General features: G+C 33.7%; 1 protein-coding gene across 6 annotated transcripts in view; it reads right to left on the reverse strand.

Annotated features, from left to right (window-relative positions):
• Positions 1–18,251, reverse strand: part of LOC111424670 (nephrin-like) — a 365,438-nt gene that overhangs the window by 2,846 nt on the left and 344,341 nt on the right. For 2 of the 6 annotated variants that reach the window (XM_023058293.2, XM_023058292.2), the window contains 5 exons: positions 12,754–13,050; positions 11,638–11,934; positions 4,471–4,800; positions 3,875–4,272; positions 3,507–3,815 (listed from right to left, as the gene is read on the reverse strand). In XM_023058293.2, the coding sequence (XP_022914061.2) occupies positions 3,507–3,815; positions 3,875–4,272; positions 4,471–4,800; positions 11,638–11,934; positions 12,754–13,050 (1,631 nt within the window). The remainder of the gene's footprint in view (positions 1–3,506; positions 3,816–3,874; positions 4,273–4,470; positions 4,801–11,637; positions 11,935–12,753; positions 13,051–18,251) is intronic. The other 4 variants (XM_023058294.2, XM_023058296.2, XM_023058298.2 and 1 more) reach the window with 4 other exon arrangements.

Genomic DNA, 18,251 nt, shown 5'->3' on the forward strand with positions numbered 1-18,251 from the left:
ACCTATCTAAAAAATATATCCATGCACTGATAACGAAATAATTTGATCTATAACAAGGAAAACAAATTAAAATGTGCTAATTATATAATTACTTATATACATCATATACCAATGCGTACAACTTTTCGATCAATAGCAATAAACTATACGAGATACTGATCGAACAATGGATGACACGGTTATGGCGGTGCGTATTCAAAATCAACGATTCAATATGTTTAATGTCTTGAAAGATTTGAAAAAAAGTGACGAACTAACCATTTAGTTCTGGAATATATAGTGAGACATCGGAAAGGAAAATCTACTAACCAATAAGACCCTACAACTGGTTCCTTACGTAGATGACATTAATATCATGAGCCGCACGCGTCATATTGGAAGACAATATGGAGATAGTGGAAAAAAGGGAAATTCGCAGTAAAATAAACACAGCAAAAAAAAATTCTTTCGCAATGTTCCACGTACTTAAATCCAAAAACGTACATCGCAATAACAAGTTACGAGTTTACGAAATAGTAACAAGGCCTATTGCAAGCTATACAAGTGAGGAGTGAACTATGACAGAACTTAAGACGACATTTAACTTCGCTAGTTCTTTCTCCAGATTCATCATTCGAATATTATATGTGGAAGAGAAGGAAAACAAAAACTCCAGTTTTTGGCCTTATGTGTTAACACATAAACACATAAAAATAATAAAAATACTTATACGATTCATCTTTTAAGGCCAAAAACTGGAGTTTTTGTTTTCCTTCTCTTCCACATATAATATTAAGACGACATGGTTTAAAAGAAAGGTTGGGGTTGGTTTCTTCTGGATATGCCAGTGTAGGGCATGGCGGCAGAAGATAGAAACGTGCGGAGGCAAAAATAAAGGAGAAATAGACCTGAAGAAGGGCTGTAGTGCAAAATTAAGCTGAAAAAGAAAGAGATATGAAAGGACTATCTGACAAAAACCTCAAGAAAGTTACAATAATTACCAACGATAAAGGAAGAAGATATGGAAATAATAATTGCTGCCAAAAATTAATAATAGAAATAATTTGGAGAGAAAATAGAAAAGACTTGCGCAGAAAATCAGAAGCTATTCTATCGAATGCTGAAATTCTTAAGAATAGAAAAGAGATTAAAATGTACTAAGCATTAAAAGATAAGAAGGGCAAAGTACTGCTGAAGGAAAATAAAATTATGAAAAGATACTGAGAGTTAGAGAACAAAACACAATGAGCAAAAGAACCAAACATAAGTGATAAAAAATGGGGAAAGGGAAGAAGAACGGGAATCAATAATTATCAGAATAACTAAAAAAAAATTAACTTATACAACATTATAGAATCTGGTGGAAATATCAAAAAAACTATTTGAATGAATCAATATTCAAATGATTCATTCAAATAGTCAAATCAAATTCGGACAGCTATCCACACTTTTACGTTCAGTCTACGTGGATTTATATTTATACCAAGGACGGTAAAATCTACGAGGAGTGTGTTAATTAATTATCGGGCATTGCAAGTATGTAACCAATAAAGCGATTTGCGTATTGCAATACGAATACTGTGATATTGGTTGTATACTTGCAATGATGACGTCGGGTACGATAATTAATTAACACAGTGTACATCCCGGGAACAGGTGTACAGCTCGAAGGCCCGTTCGTGACGTCACGCAACTACTATTTCACACTTTGAATTGGCAAATACTTAATTTATTCTGTTTGTGTTTTGTAATGTTGTTAGTTTGAAACTTAAAGTCCATAATATAAAGTGAAGATTTTAATCGTGCGTCTCTTAAGACGACTAGACCCGAATGTTTCTAGTTCAAGGTCTAGTGTTAGTTTCATTTTTAGTTCAATGAAAAGTATGCAATAATCTAACGTTGAATAACAACTAAAACTAGAACTAAGATTAGCACTAGAACTAATGCTAGAGCTAGAACTAGGTATATGTGGGTTTAGCTGTGTTTCTCTTAAGACGGCTAAACCCGAATGTTTCTAGTTCTAGGTCTAGTGTTAGTTCTAGTTTTAGTTCAATATAAATATATAACAATCTAACGCTATGTCTTAAGAGACATACGGCTAAACCCGAATGTTTCTAGTTGTAGGTCTAGTGTTTGTTCTACTTTTCGTTCAATAAAAATATAATGTAGCGCTGAATAACTTGCTGAATTAAAACCACGACTAACGTCCTTGATTTATACATCGTATAGACAACTCTAGGAATATCCTGAGTTTATAAATATGGAATAGAGTAACTTTGGGAATAACCCGGGTTGGATTCTATCTATGAGCACTAACATTTATAATGGGGCCGTTACACATTTTTTGTTATTGGCTTATTGAATAAGCCTTATTCCATAGTTTAGCAAAATTAAAGACTTCTATAATTTTTTATTTTTCAAACTGGGCTTTAGTTTTTCAAAAAAAAAAAAAATTGAAAATTTGATAAAACTTTGGTGACGTCATCGTCGTTTCGAGTAGATAGAGTAATCCGAACGATGCACGTTTGTGTCTTCTTGATCTTACACGAAAAGTTTGTAAACGTCACCAAAGCTTTTATAGAGGGGATTTTGAATTTTAATAATAATTATTGCAAAAATTAAATACTTTTAGGACCTGAAAATGTTACTAATACTTCTGTTTTTATATAGTTTATCAATTTTTTGAAAGACGGTCTCTCTATTCGATTGAGGGTAACGGCCCCATTAAATATACTTATACAGAGTGATTCGAAAAACCGTTGACAGATTTCTAGAGTAGATAACACATGAAAAATTAAGATAATAATCTTAATATACATCGGATCGCAAATGCCTCCTTAACGAGATATAGCTTTTTTAAAAATGTATTCAACGCCACTGGTAATTTTGTCAAACGAGCAGTATTTTCGTATAAAGTGGTCAATTATCTATCAATTGGTCTCTTACAAAACTTTGATTAAAGCAACAGTTTTTGATTGGATTAACAAATTTTCTACAAACGCGTTTTTCTTAAAAACTATTAAGACTTTTCATCTTAATTTTTTATATATTACCTGCCCTAGACGTCTGTCAGCGGTTTTTTGAATCAACCTGTATATTAAATAGATAATACCTATTAATAGTATGACTTAAAAATATTTTGTATATATTATTATATCCGAAATCCGTTCTAAAGAGATTCGTTATATCGAGGTTTTGGTCTATTACAAAAACTGTACGTTTCACAAGGAAATTAAAGCTAAGCAATTTAAAAAACTGTTATTAATAAAAGATGCTTGTTTTTCAATTCTAAACAAATATTATTTACAAAAATATTGATAGCTGCAACACTTATTAAGATATCCTCAAAAATTTAGGCCACCTAGTGAAGATATCGAAATTTTTGTTAAGACAACCGTTTTAAAAATACATTATAAGCAAATATTGTACGAAAAATCTTTGAATTAAGGTAATAATTTGTTTTAATTTTGTTGTGATATGCAATGTAAAATAACATTAGTAGATTATTCTAAAATTAAATAACTTACGCTACTATCTCGTGGATTAACCAAAGGAGTTTCTGTATTGACAACATTTTCATGTAATATCCGTTCCTCTCTCAATCTAGGCATATATGGATGATGCGGATGAGGGTGATGCATCGGTTGGAATGTTGAGGGATGCGGTGGACTGAGCGTTTGTAGACATGTCTGTATTCTCTTATTGACATCTATTTGTGCGTACACCGTCGGTTCCTGCCTTGGAATCATCGCCATCGGCATCGGCTGTTGATTATAAATGACGTGGGGCATCTGTTGATTTGGTAGAGATAATTCAGCGTAAGTTATTTCATCATTCTACAATGAGAAATTGTGTGTTAGTAATGGTTAGTTTTAATAAAAGAAAAATTACTTACTGTTTTCGGATAATCAAAATTTTTATTAACATTATTCGGGTTAACTCTTCTATACAAAGTAGAATTATTAAGTCTTTCGAATCCTCGCTCGTCTTCCATGTACTCGTCTTCGCAATTATTTTGGGGTATGATGTCGGGATTTTTCTCCTCGAGACTATCCACACTATCGTTTAAATCTTTGTTAAGCGGTTCCGTGCTGGCTTTATCTCCGCTTCCGGCAACACATCTTCGTCCGCTTGGCGAAAGTCCACCGTCGTCGTAATCTTTATCTTCGTGGTCGTCGCCGTTTCTAAGACGAATCACGACGACTATAATTATTGCGACCAGGATCAGTGCCACAACCACTCCGATTAGTGCTCCTAGAATTGGAGTTATTTGAAGAAATACTGGGGTTGAAGCTGTAAAGGATATTTATTTAAGGAATATTTCGATTTTTTAATTTAGAATTATTTAGAAGATTAAAGAAAAACCCCAAGCAAAGCTAAAAGATGTTTTAAATAGATAATCGAATAAAATTATTTCAAATCCATCACCAAAACACCAAAGCGATTTATTAAGGGATTTTATCGCCCTAAAAAGAACTGATGGGTTCTTACCCCCTGAAACAAAACTGTTTGATGTAGCTGGTGGAGCATACAATATAGCAGCGTTACTCGTGGTTGATTTTGGTGTTACTGTCCTAACAAATAATAGTAAACTGTCGTGATCCTTTGGTAAAGATGACACGGTTATTGAATCAGCTACTTGTGATGTTGCCGTTGCTAATAATAATCTCGTATTGGCATCGTAAACTTGAAGTAAATACGTTGAACCGGGTTGTTTTTGATCTTTAGAAACTTGACATCGAACTTGCAGGAACTTCTTCGTATGGTATTTTAACGTGCAATTTTCTGGAGGTTTTGGATCAACGATATTTGAAGATAAAACTAAATTTTTTATTTTTAGTTTATTATTATTTTTGAGTTATATGCAGTATCCACCAATAGGTCAGCAACACCTTGTTTTTTTTTTATATTTGTTTTCAACACCTTGATTATACAACTCATTCTTAAGGTATAGTCACGGAAAAAAATCGAATGGCGCGAAGTCTTATTTAATATTTTTTATATCATATCTTAAATTAGAATTTTTAAGCTTCAATTTAACACACATATCACATCATGATTTTTAAAAAAACAGCCGATATGATTTTTTCAAAATTTGGTATTCTTTCTGATTTATAAATATGGCAATTTCTTTAATATTTTTTTCCTGAAAATTTCAATAATATTATCTTATCGTTTCTATATCATATTATAAACTACAATCTTTAAGCTTCAATTTAACATATATATCATATCGTGATTCTTAAAAATACAGTTGATATGATTTTTTCAAAATTTCGTATGCTTTTTCATTTATAAATATGACAATTTATTTAATAATTTCTTCCTAGAAATTTCAATAATATTATCTTATAATTTTTATATCATATCATAAACTACAATCTTGAAGCTTCAATTTAACCTATATATCATATCATAATTCTTAAAAATACAGTTAATATGATTTTATCAAAATTTGGTATTATTTTTGATTTATAAATTTGGCAATTTCTTCTATAATAATTTTTTTCTAAAAATTTCAATAATATTATCTTATAGTTTTAATATCATATCATAAACTAGAATCTTTAAGCTTCAATTTAACATACGTATCATATCGTGATTCTCAAAAATACAGCCGATATGATTTTATTAAAATTTCGTTTTATTTTTGATTTATAAATTTGGCAATTTCTTCATTAATATTTTTTTTCTTGGAAATTTCAATAATATTATCTTGTAGTTTTTATGACATATCATAAATTATCATCTTTAAACTTAAATTTAACATAACATATCATATCATAATTCTTAAAAATACAGATGATATGCTTTTATTGAAATTTCCCATTATTTTTTTTAATAAATTTGTCAATTTCTTCTTTAATAATTTTTTCTAGGATACTTCAACAATATTATCTTATAGTTTTTATACCATATCGTAAATTAAAATCTTTAAGCTTCAATTTAACATACATATCATATTATAATTCTTCCACATACAGCCGGTATGATTTTATTAAAATTTCGTATTATAGGAACAGCTAACCGATATCAGAATGGAGATAAATGGATACAAAAGGGAAAATGAGGAACTGAAGGGGAAGATTGTGGAACAGGAGAAACGTATGGATATGCTGGATAGAGAGGTGAGACGTACAAATGTGGTAATAAAGGGAATTAAAGAAGAGAGATTTGAAGATTTCGAAAAGAAAGAGAATAAGGTGATTAACTTGATGAGGAATATCGGAGATATCACAAGTAGAATAAGAATATATAAAGAGAACAACAATAGGCCGATATTAGTAAAACTTACAAAGGAAGGCAGAAGGATGAATATCCTAAAAAACGCTAAAGGGTTGAAAGGAACGAACATGGATAGATGAGGACTACTCTAAGAAAATTCAGAGAGAGAGATATGATTTGATGACTCAACTAAGGAAACTCAGGAGGAAAGGAGTTAAAGCTCATTTACAATACAACAAAATAAATGTAAAGGATGCAAACGACGAGGGGAAGATAGTGGATGAAAAAGCTGGCAGGAATAATAAACGTACAGTTTCGGAAAGATCACCGGACGATATGGAAGAAGAAAAAAAGAAACGCCGTATAAATTAAAAACTAAGTGTAAAAAGAAGAGGAAGGATGAAAATAGCACGAATATGGATAAACGCAAGGAAAAGCAAGGAGAAAATAGGAAAGTTATAAAGATGAGGATTACAACTTAACGAATTAGGAAAGTGAAATAATGGAGGAGATGGAGAGGTTTGGGATAGAAATAATGGGAATTACTGAAGTGAAAAAGAAGGGAAGGGGAAGCATACAATTATCAAACAATTATAATCTATACTTCTAGAAATAATTATAACAGAGGAATTAAACAAAAGAGTAAATAAGTCTGGAATTGTGAATTGATCTAAACGGAAAGGAACAGAAACTGGAATGCGAGAATAGTTAATGATATACACAAGGGGAGAGGCAGTATACGAGAATATGGAGATCGGGGAGAGGCAGTGAATGAATAGAAATGGGTAATGAATGCTGGAATTTTATCAAATAAACGACTTATTGATCGGAAACATTATGTGGAGTCAGAGGAGGCAAGATAAATATACGTTTGTGGCGAAAGAAAGGAACGTTAAAAGTATTACTGATTACATCACATACACCCGGAATCTCCAAAACAGAGTCGAGGAGATAAAGACTGAAGCAGATGCAGAAATTGGAACCAACCACAGTCTAGTCATGGCAACTATTAACCTTTTGGAGTCTATCGGGACATATGTGTCCCACGTACGTTTTCTGATGCCTATTGGGATAAATCCGCCCCGTTTTTACAGTATATATAAATATATCAGTCCTACACTGTACACCATTCAAAACTTTGTTTACAAATGCACACATAACCTCTCAGTTTCCAATTGAAATCGTTCCAGAATACACGTGCTTTATTATAAACTAGATTACCAAGTCTAATTGTAAGTATAAGTGTGCCAATGCGTAAACTCTGTTGAAACGACTTTCTAAGGTTAGTAATAAGCATTGTACTTACTTCCAACCATAGTGTACTCATAAAACGTGGCGATTTTTAGTGCTTTGTAAAGTGGGTCCCTATAAAACAATGAGCCATCGACCACTCACCGAGAGGGAACTCGAAAAAGAATCAAACAGAATATTTGAAGGTGATTGGAGTGATGACGAAGAAGATCCATTTCATTGCGAAGATTCATCAGATGAAAATTATAGTCCCACAGACAGCGACACAGAGTCTAATAACATATCTACTGACGATTGCTCTAGTAATGAAGAAATGGCGCCACATGAAATAAACCATGACCATGAGATTGTCCAGGAAAGTAATGAGATACTTGAAAGTGAAAACGTGGCTACTCCTTCGGATGGTGTAAAATTTTGGACTAGCAGTAATCTACAATTTAATCCAAGATTTCCCATTACCCAAAATATAGCAGTTATTTCTTATCTACCCAGAGAAATGAAGGATATCGACGTATTCTTGAAGATTTTCCCAAGAAGTCTATTTATGCGAATTGCTGAATGCACTAACGCCAGATTGAAAATATTTCAGAAAGATACCAAGAAAAAGAGAGTAGAATCAGATTATCATGAAATAATGATTGTAGTAGGTGTATCCCTCATAATGTGCTACAATCGTGTGCCAGAATTCAACAACTACTGGTCTAATAATGAATCATTGTGCAACAGCGCAATAAAAAAAGCAATATCCAGAGATCGTTGTAAATTGTTATTATCCAAAATGTACTTCAACGATTCAGAAAAACCGAACGGTTCGGAAAAGATATATTATATCAAAGAAGTAGTCAACTGCCTCAAATCCACCTTTACTAAATATCGTTCTGACTCTACTTTTCAAAGTATTGACGAATCAATGACGAAATTCAAAGGACGATCTTCGCTCAAGCAATACTTACCAATGAAACCAATCAAACGAGGCATAAAGATTTGGGTACGCTCCGATTCACTCACAGGATATGTTTATGATCTAAATATGTATGCTGGTAAAGAAATGGATGTCTATGAAGGGGCACTTAGCGAAAGAGTTCTCAAATTGTCAGGCACAATTAAATGCATAAATGTAGTACTGACATTTGATAGATTTTTTTCTTCCGTTCGCTTACTTGGCACTATCAAGTTTTCTGCTGTTGGAACTCTGATGCGAAATTGTAAAAATGTTCCTAAATTTTCTGGAAAACTAGAACGAGGAGAAAGTCAATTTCAGTTTGCAAATGGCACAATTGTCTGCAGATGGCAAGACACGAAAGATGTACTAGTAATTAGTAATTGCTTCACTGATGAAACTACAGTTGTACAGCGAACTATGAAAGATGGAACGAAGAAAGAATTCCAGTGTCCAACAATGCTGAAGTTTTACAATGAACACATGGGAGGAGTGAATCTAACAGATCAAATTGTTGGGTTATACGATTTTGATCGGAGATCCAATAAGTGGTGGAAAAAAGTTTTTTTCAAACTACTCATGAGGGCTGCAAGGAATGCTCATATTCTTCACGATGACGCAAAGTGCACAAAAACGTCATTCCTACCATACCTAATTACAATAGCAGAATATTTGATTGCGTTAGGCAGAAATGGTGCAAATGTAAAAAGAAGATCATTGGGCCGACCTCGTAAAAAGAAACCTACACTCCGATACGTGGGAGATTATTTACCCATTGAGGGCTCTACCAAACGTCGTTGTTCGGGATGCACACAACAGCAAAGGGAAACCAGAACGAAAACTCTGTGTCAAAGCTGTAACATACCATTATGCAAAACATGCTTCACTCCGTACCATCTGCAATAATGCGAATTACGTGTTTTTCTATATTACTTCTGTATGAATAAAATTATTTTCAAGTCTATTGGGTTTTATGTGTCCCATCCAAAGTGTCTAGTGGGACGAATGTGTCCTGGTCCTTATTGCATGAAGGGCATAACCTATATTTATAAAATCAACATTTCTTGTTGAATTTCATGTTGGAAGAAAGTTGAAGAAAGATAATGCGAAATAAAGCTATGGAGGTGTGTGGAATGATAATATATAATAATCAGACAAACAGAACACACTGGTGGAACGAAGAGGTCAGACAAGCAATGAAGAAGAAGAAAGAGTCATGGAAGAAATACATAATAGCTAATTCGGAAGAGGATAGAGCAACCTATAGAACGAAGAGAGATGTAGCTAAAAATGTGGTAAGGGACGCGAAAAAGAAAAGTTGGGAAGAGTTCGTAACAAGCTTAAGAAAACTGAAGGGAGATCAAAGGAAACAAATAAAAGCCGTGAAAGATAAGATCAATAAGATAAAGACAACTACAAGGGAAATTCTGGACATGATGAAAACAGACAAGGCTACAAAATATTTGGGAATAAAAGGGAAGGAGTGGCTTCTATGTATATATAAAATCGCAGGAGAGTCGGAAACAATCCCGAAAGATTGGGAAGAAAATATCATCTTACCAATACCTAAAAAAGGAAGCTGATAGTGTGAAAATTACAGAGCCCTATGCCTATCATCTACAAGTTACAAATTATACACAAGGACAATAGAAAAAAGGTTAAGAGGAGTAGTGGAAAATTAACTAGAATATGAACAAGCAGCATACAGAGCAAGTACATATAATCCGAAATATCATCCAAAGGAGAATAGAGACGGACAATGAACTATTCCTAATATTCTTGGAGCTAAAAACAGCTTTTGAGAAGGTTAACCGTAGTATTATATAGAAGTGTCTAGAACAACTAATGGTACCACAAAAGCTAACAAATATAATTGAAAACCTATACAAGAAAGTCAAGAGCATAGTACGAATGAAGAGAGAAATATCAAAAACTTTTGAAATGAGTAAGGGAATAAAACAAGGCGATAGCCTAAGCCCCTTGTTATTTATAATATTAATGGACAGAGTGATAAAAAATACAAGAACAAATAAATATCAAACAGTAATAGGTTATAAATGTTTGGAACCAGTAAAAATAGAAAATTTACTGTATGCTGACGACATAGTGCTGATAGCAGGAACCCTAAAAAGGCAAGGAAGTTAGTTGAAATATGGACAGAAGAAATTGAAAAGATTGGCCTAGAATTGAATGTAAATAAATGTAAAATCGTGATAATAAATAAAAAGGAAATAAGAAATAACCCGAAAGAAATATTTATTAAGGAGCAAAAGATAGAAGAAGTATCATCATATGAGTACTTGGGACACAAGATGGAAGGATAGATTACGACATAAATGCAAGAATAAGGAAAATAAACAACGTATATCATACTCTAAACAGAACAATTTTTGGGAAGAAGGAGATAGATAAAATTGAAAGTGTACAACACGGTGGCAGTCCCAATATTAACATATTAACATATGCCAGAGAATGATGGACACTCCAAGATAAGGAAAGATCACGGCAATGGAAATGAAATTTTTACGGAAAATAGTGGGGAAGACGAAGTGGGATACGACAGGGAATGAAGAAATAAGACTGAGAGTAGATCAAGAGGAGATAATTAGCAAAGTAAAGAGAAAGCAACTAAACTGGTACGCCCACATAATTAGAATGGAACATAACACTATAGTAAAAAGGCATTTGAAGCAAACAATAAAGATAAGAAAAAGAGGGGAAGACCTAGGAAGCAGTGGGAAGAAAGAATAGCAGAAGTTGAGAAGCGAGGGAAGACTCTAGCAGATATAAAGGAATTAGCCAGAAACCAGAGGGAGTGGAAGAGGTGGAAGGAGGAATAGGAAAAAGATTTAATAAAAGATTAATTTCATTAATAATTTTTTCCTGGAAATTTCAATAATAATTATCTTATAGTTTTTATATCATATCATAAACTAGAATCTTTAAGCTTCAATTTAAAATACATATCATATCATGGTTCTTAAAACTACAGACGATATGATTTTTTGAAAATTTCGCGTTATTTTTGATTTATAAATTGACAATTTCTTCTTCAATATTTTTTTCCTGGAAATTTCAATAATATTGTCGTACTTGAATTTAACATACATAAATCATTATTCTTAAAAATACAGACGATATGATTTTTTGCAAATTTCGCGTTATTTCGTTATAGAACGAATGAAAACAGAGTGTTGCTGACTTATTGGTGGACATTGTAAAGTAGAAAAAAAAGTTATTACCTGTATGTTTTTCGGCCGATTTTAAAGTGAACGCTTGTAATCGGACGACATCGCTGTGACCTTTCTTGTTTGTGGCGTAAAGTCCGATTTCGAAGCTTAATCCAGATTCCAAACCGCCCACGGTAAATATCGGTATCCTGGAAGTAACGTTGCTGACTAATTTTTTGGTGGAGGCGTCGTAAACCTCCATAATGAATTCCTGGTGGAGACCCCCGTCGAAACCTTCACTGCACTCGACGTGGAGGGATTCCGCGGTTTCATTTAAAATCGTACAATTCGATAAAGGATCCGGTTTTCCTACGGAATAATAATAGAAAGTGAAGTGTTTACTTTACTTTACTTGACTTCAATACTATCTCTGTTTAGTTAAAGGTAAATAACGTCCATATATATGTTTGGAGTTTAAGAATCTTTTTGAAGTCTTTGAGGTGAAGACCTCAAAATCCAATTACGTTGACAGAAGGATAAAGGATGAAGGTTAAGAGTGTTATGTAGGGGGGAAATACAAAGAGGTCGGGATTTATATTAATGGCGTTGAATATGGGGGATGAATAAAAGCATCTCATAAAGTAAGGTATAAAAAGATGGATTATTTGTAGTTTTGATAATAGAGTAAGTAAAAAAAGTACTTTATGGAATTAACCCCTGGCTGTAACTAGATAATAAGCGCGAAAGCGTTATTAATGCGTATCGTTTTTGCCCACTCCTGGCAGACAGTAGATAATATTTTTGGAGGGGTCGGTAAACAAAGCTTATAATCCGTAAACCTACGATTTATTTACTTAAAGCGCTCGTGCACCCCGTTTTTTTCCGGACGCGGTGAAAATTCGTCTTTTAGCAGTTTTAGCGTCTGGCAAAAAGGGCGACTGTCCGGAATTTATTCGACCCCCAGAGGGCAGGGTGGCAACCGTCCGACCTCTAGTAGTTTTATTTTGCATCCGAATGCGAGATTTACGGCTCTCGCCCCGGTCGGTCGCGTTTTAAAAACGAGGACAGAGCCGGACTAGTGGAAGACCGAGATAAAATTCGTTTGCATACTTTTTACTCAAAGCAGATCTCATCTCCCTAGCGGACCAATCATTCCTTATTTTTATTTATTTTATAAATCTTAATTACCTGCTGGATTTATATAATAAACACACGGTTCCTTTTGTATACCAATTTCATTTCTACCCCAACACATAAGTGTTCCGTAGTCCGGTTCGGTCATGGGAGTGTAGATAGCGTTGCTGGTAGCGCCATCATTGAACACGTGAGACTGTTGGATGTCTATAGTTTCAGCGCTGTTGTTGAACTTCCAAGTGAACACAAGGCCGGAAACAGGGTTGGCTTCGAGTTCGCAGGGGATCTTGGCACGTTCGTGTCTAGCCACGCCGAAGCTTTTCGCTTGTCCTGGTCTGCACACCGGGGCGACTGGAAGCAGAACAATGAACGAACATGAAATTGTTTGAATTGTTCGAAGCAACAAGGAATGAACGGTCTCCCTACGTGGGATTTACACGTGTAAAGGGAGATTGTTTTAATGAGATTTTAATATTTTATTATACACCTATTAATAACAAATAAATTTTGATATACACATAAATAATCCTTTAATTACTTATTCAAAACATTATTCAAACATTACTTATTCATTGTCTTATTCTAGTGGTAAGAAAATAATATTTTAAATAAAGCTGTGTGGAAGGTAAGGAGGGATAATCTCCCTTAAAAAGTAGTCGAGAGCAGGTACAACTTCGCGAAAACTTATTTAGTTATAAAAGCCGATTTATACATCCACTTTAGTTATGGGGGTGTAATTCATATAATCCGTCCGGTGAAGATCTCACAAATAAAAATTAGACTGAAATTTTGATTTTGAGGGCAACCTTAAAAGGTGTTATTATTATTGGTAACGTTGATACAACATAATTTGTAGTGAATAATGTCAAAAATTTTAAGATATCTCGTGTGCAACACCATGAAAAGACCACCTGGATTACAATTGTACATATAATGGGTAAAAACTAGTTGTTGTAAGCTTATTACATAATATGTGACAAAGATTGAGTGATGCGATGAAAGTCCGTTGTTTCATACAGATCAAATCTGTATTCAATTCGATACAGATGCGATTCGCTCATAAACCATTACGACAAAGGTGGCTGTTAGATATAGAATATTTTGTTTGGATTGGCAGATAATTTTTATTGTAACAGGTCTTTTCAGTTATTATAACATCTATTTCGTTCTGGAAAAGGACCTTTCGACCTGGAGAAGATGTTTTTTTAGCAAAAACTGGCCACGTTCGTTTCTGCCGTTTGATTCAAAAGTTCCAAGTAATGTTTTTGTGGGGTTAGGTTTGTAGCAACTTCCATATCATCGTAAAATAGACCTACTTCGTATTAAATTCTTCATTCTGTTACTTCTTCATTCACTTCTTTAATATTTGCAAGATGGGTTTCTTAAGATCTTTGCACGCTGGCAGCAAAAGTCATGATTTCGGCAGATATACATTATGTGGGACAAAAGTTCTGCAACTCGATATTCCATGAAATGATTCATAAAGATTTATGACATAAGTTCAGGTTTTCAGGTCACATAAGTTTTATGAGGAACTATCAGTGGTACAGGAATAACATATCGTCGTCAAGGTTTCTCATCACCACTATACTTGGAAAATGATCTTTATCAGAAGTTCAAATTAAACAGAGCCTGAATTTGTGATCTAGACTTTTCAAAATTCATATTCTGCTAAGAGTATTCTTCACGCCTAACACAATTATAACAGTCACTCTTAAATTATAAGGAAACGAAACTGTTGTAATAGTACCAAGAAGGCGCGGATAATAAGATAAAGAACGACTTCTACGAGAAGCTAACAAATATTTTATGTGACCTGAAAACTAGTACAGAGGTAATACTAGCAGGTGAATTAAATGTGAGAGTGAAATGTCGTTGTGATAATGGGATTGTGAGTTTTGAGTGTTGTGGTAATAAATACTATGTTCTCACATAAAGTTATCTACCGCTTCACGTCACCAAAAGTCAATCATTGATTATGTAACGGCTAAGAAGTAAAATATCTTACAGTAAACGACTGTAGAGTTAAGAGAAGAGTCAGGTTTGTCTCTTTCACCACTTCTACAAACACAATACGGCCAAGAATTGGATAACGAGACAAATAAGTAGGACGGTCACTGTGAAAGGTACAACTTGCACCTTTAACTTGCACAGTATACGGAAGTTTTTCGAAGTTAGATATCATAAAGCGGCCAGAAAGGCATTGGGAGAATATAAAAAGCAAAACAGGAAAAAAGCAACCGTTCTGGTTTACAAAAGATTTAAAGATACTTATTACAAAGAAGAATGACTGGAATGTAACTATAAAGTACTGGCAGAATGGAAGATCGCCAGTATCAGGCAATATACCTACAGACCTCATTACATATGGGGTTGAGATATTGGTCTATCGAGTCAAAGAGTTATTATTTTAAAAAAAGGTAATAGAATGGAGCCAAGTAGATATAGAGAGCTCACCATAATCAGTTCATTTAGCAGCTTATATGAAAAATTTATTCAGAAAAGGCTACGAACGGAAGAGATCTAAGTGGATTCATGCACGGACAATTACACCAATTAACAACGAAGTAATATACCGAATATAAGAAGCAAGTAGTCAGAAGCAATATACCCTAGTGAAGGATTAAGTCAGGGGATTAACTTGTCACCAATTATGTTTCATCATTATGAAGACGCTGCAATAAATATGTAGTTGAGATCATGTCAGTGTAAGGGCATTCAGATTAATAACACTTATTTCTGCTCATTGAGGTTCACTGACGTCATAACAATTATAGCACAGGACGCATATGCCATGGAAGTTATGTTGAAAAACTGCGTGTTTAAAAATTGACAAGATTGAATATCTATATAACAATATAACAATATTTTTCGATAGAATTCATCAAGTGAATAATGTTCGTTTTCTAATAACATTCTCTTCACTTCCTTTTGAAATATTTTTCCCTACAGTTTCCTTAACCTCAATGGTAAAGCATTATACAACTTGATTGAAATGTGCGATTTCTGCACTCTGTGAAGAGGTGGTAATAAATTATCTCCAAAGCGCATGTCATAATTATTGTGCGAGTCTTTATATCTAACCAATTCTTTGTTCGTGTACATGTTAGAGGCAAGTAAGAATAAAACATGATGGTATTATTAAAATGTTTATACTCTTAAAGTGTCCTCTACAGCTTTCCCTGTATCCTAGCTGCTTCAAAATCCTTATTGCCTTTTTTGCATTTTAAAAATCTCTTCGAACTCTCTTGATGCACCCCATGTGAGTAGTCCATATACTGCCATACCATAAAAGTACGCAAAATACATATTTCTTAGCTCTTGTCCAGGCAATATTTTAGATACCACTAATGGCAATATAGTGAATTCGCTAATTTCTTAATTATGTGATCACTCCAAGAAAAGGTTTCAGATAATATTAATCTTTGTCGTTCGATTTTTTACCTCTTGTCTTTTTCTCGTAAAAAAGGTAAGTATTAAACGTAAATAGTTCGATTTGAACCAATTATTGGCTGTATCTAATGTTGTTTTAGTTTTTTGATCCTGAAAATCGTTTGAAGTATTTATAAAAGAGGTGTCGTCTGCATATAGACGCATAGAGTCCGTCTGTATATTTTGAGGCAAGTCATTGATGTATAATAAGAATAAAATGGGACCCAGCACGGAACCCAGTGGTACTCCCATTTCAACCTTCCTCCAATTAGATGTTGTTTGATTCCAATAAACCTGTTGCTGCCCATTATAAAGATAAGAACCGATTAGTTTTCTTCCGTTTTCTTTTATACCGCATATCTCTATTTTCTTCAAGAGAATATTATGGTCTACAGAATCAAAAGCCTTGCTAAGATCACAGAAGGCTACTTGCGTGTAACGTTGCATATCACAAGCAGCTATTATGTTCTGAATTACAGTAAGAAGTGCTGTCATTGTTGATTTTTTCTGTTGGTATCCGTGTTGGTATTTTGTTATTAATTTCTTTTCCGTTATATGTTTCATGATTCTGTTCTTTATTATAGTTTCAAAAACTTTAGACATTATTGGTACTATTGATATTGGTCTATATTTACTTTTATCATTTGAATCCCTTAGTTTTTGAATGGGAATGACTCTAACATACTTTAATTCATTTGGAATAGTTCCCTCTCTTAAGCATTTGTTTAATAATATACATAATACTTCTCTTATTGTTGGTTCTACATTCTGAATTAGTTTTGTTGTCATCCCGTGAACGTCTTTTGTATTTGTCTTATTCAAGTTTTTGATTATCTTTTCCACTTCTTCTTCTCCAATTTCTTCTAGTTGCATTCCTTCTTGTTCTTCAATTTGCTCAAGCCCAATAGAATCTCTTATTTCCATATTGATAGTTTGTGATTTACTACTGTTTACAAAACATTGATTTAGGTCATTTACGTCCAGAAGAGAATTATTTTCTTTCTTGTGCCTTGTTTTTCCAGTTTCCTGCTTCACTATATTCCAGGCAGCAGTTATTTTATTTTCTGAATTCATCATAAATTGTTTATAAGGTTCTTTTTTTGTATTATCTATCAGTGTTCTACACTCACGTTTTTTTATTTGCTACAATTCTTTGTATTTCTTTTTTTTCGTTACTTCAGCTATCGTGTAAATAGCATCTAAAGTGTTTTTCATCTTTCTTAGATCATCTGAATTCATTTTAGTGTTGATAGTTCATGTTTTCTTTTTTATCTTTTGGTGAATTGCACTTGTCGGCATCATTGTCTACAAGAATGGTATTGGATAGACGGAAATCAAAAACACGGTCGATAAAGCGAGAAAAGCGGTAGATACTCTTAATTCTATCTGGCGGGATAACGCATAAATCGGAATAATAAGAAATTTATTCGAAAGACTATGGTCGATACTGTATTGACATGTGACTGTGAGGTTTAGACAAAGAAGAAGGAGGGTAAATCGAGAGTTGGCGCAGTGGAGAACATTAGAATCAGATACTGTCATACAAAGGGTTGAAAAGAGAGTAAATATACTAATGGATACAACCTGGAAGAAAAAAAGGCGTCCTCGAAGATCATGATGTAAAGGCAGCAACAGGTGATGAGATATAGGGAGTTGCTAGCTCTCCTCGAGGACGCCTTTTTTATCTTCTAAGTGGTATGTATCGGTTAATTTGTTTGGACGATCTTTCATGCGTAATCATGGTATTGGCACTTGACAGAAGTATATGGCGATTGGGAATGGGAATGCAGCACTGGGATGTTTGTCTCTAATGTTCTTATTGTAATTCCTTCATTTCTTGTCTGTATTGGATTACTGACATTATATAATTTAAATATAAAACTAGAATCTTCCGTGTTGTGCTATCTATTAAAATACTGTTTGGCATAACCCAGAAGTTCTAGTTTTAGTGTTTTTGACAAGAAATGCAGGAACTACAATAACAACATTGGACACAGACATCCTAGTGCTGCATTCCCATTTCCAATCGCCATATTCTTCTATCTAATGCCATCTCTTCATCAAGAATGAAATAACGTCCAAACAAATATACGAATAGATACCACTTGGACGTCCTCGAA

This window comes from Onthophagus taurus, chromosome 7 (assembly GCF_036711975.1).
Source record: "Onthophagus taurus isolate NC chromosome 7, IU_Otau_3.0, whole genome shotgun sequence".
In the NCBI taxonomy this organism is placed as follows: Eukaryota; Metazoa; Arthropoda; class Insecta; order Coleoptera; family Scarabaeidae; genus Onthophagus; species Onthophagus taurus.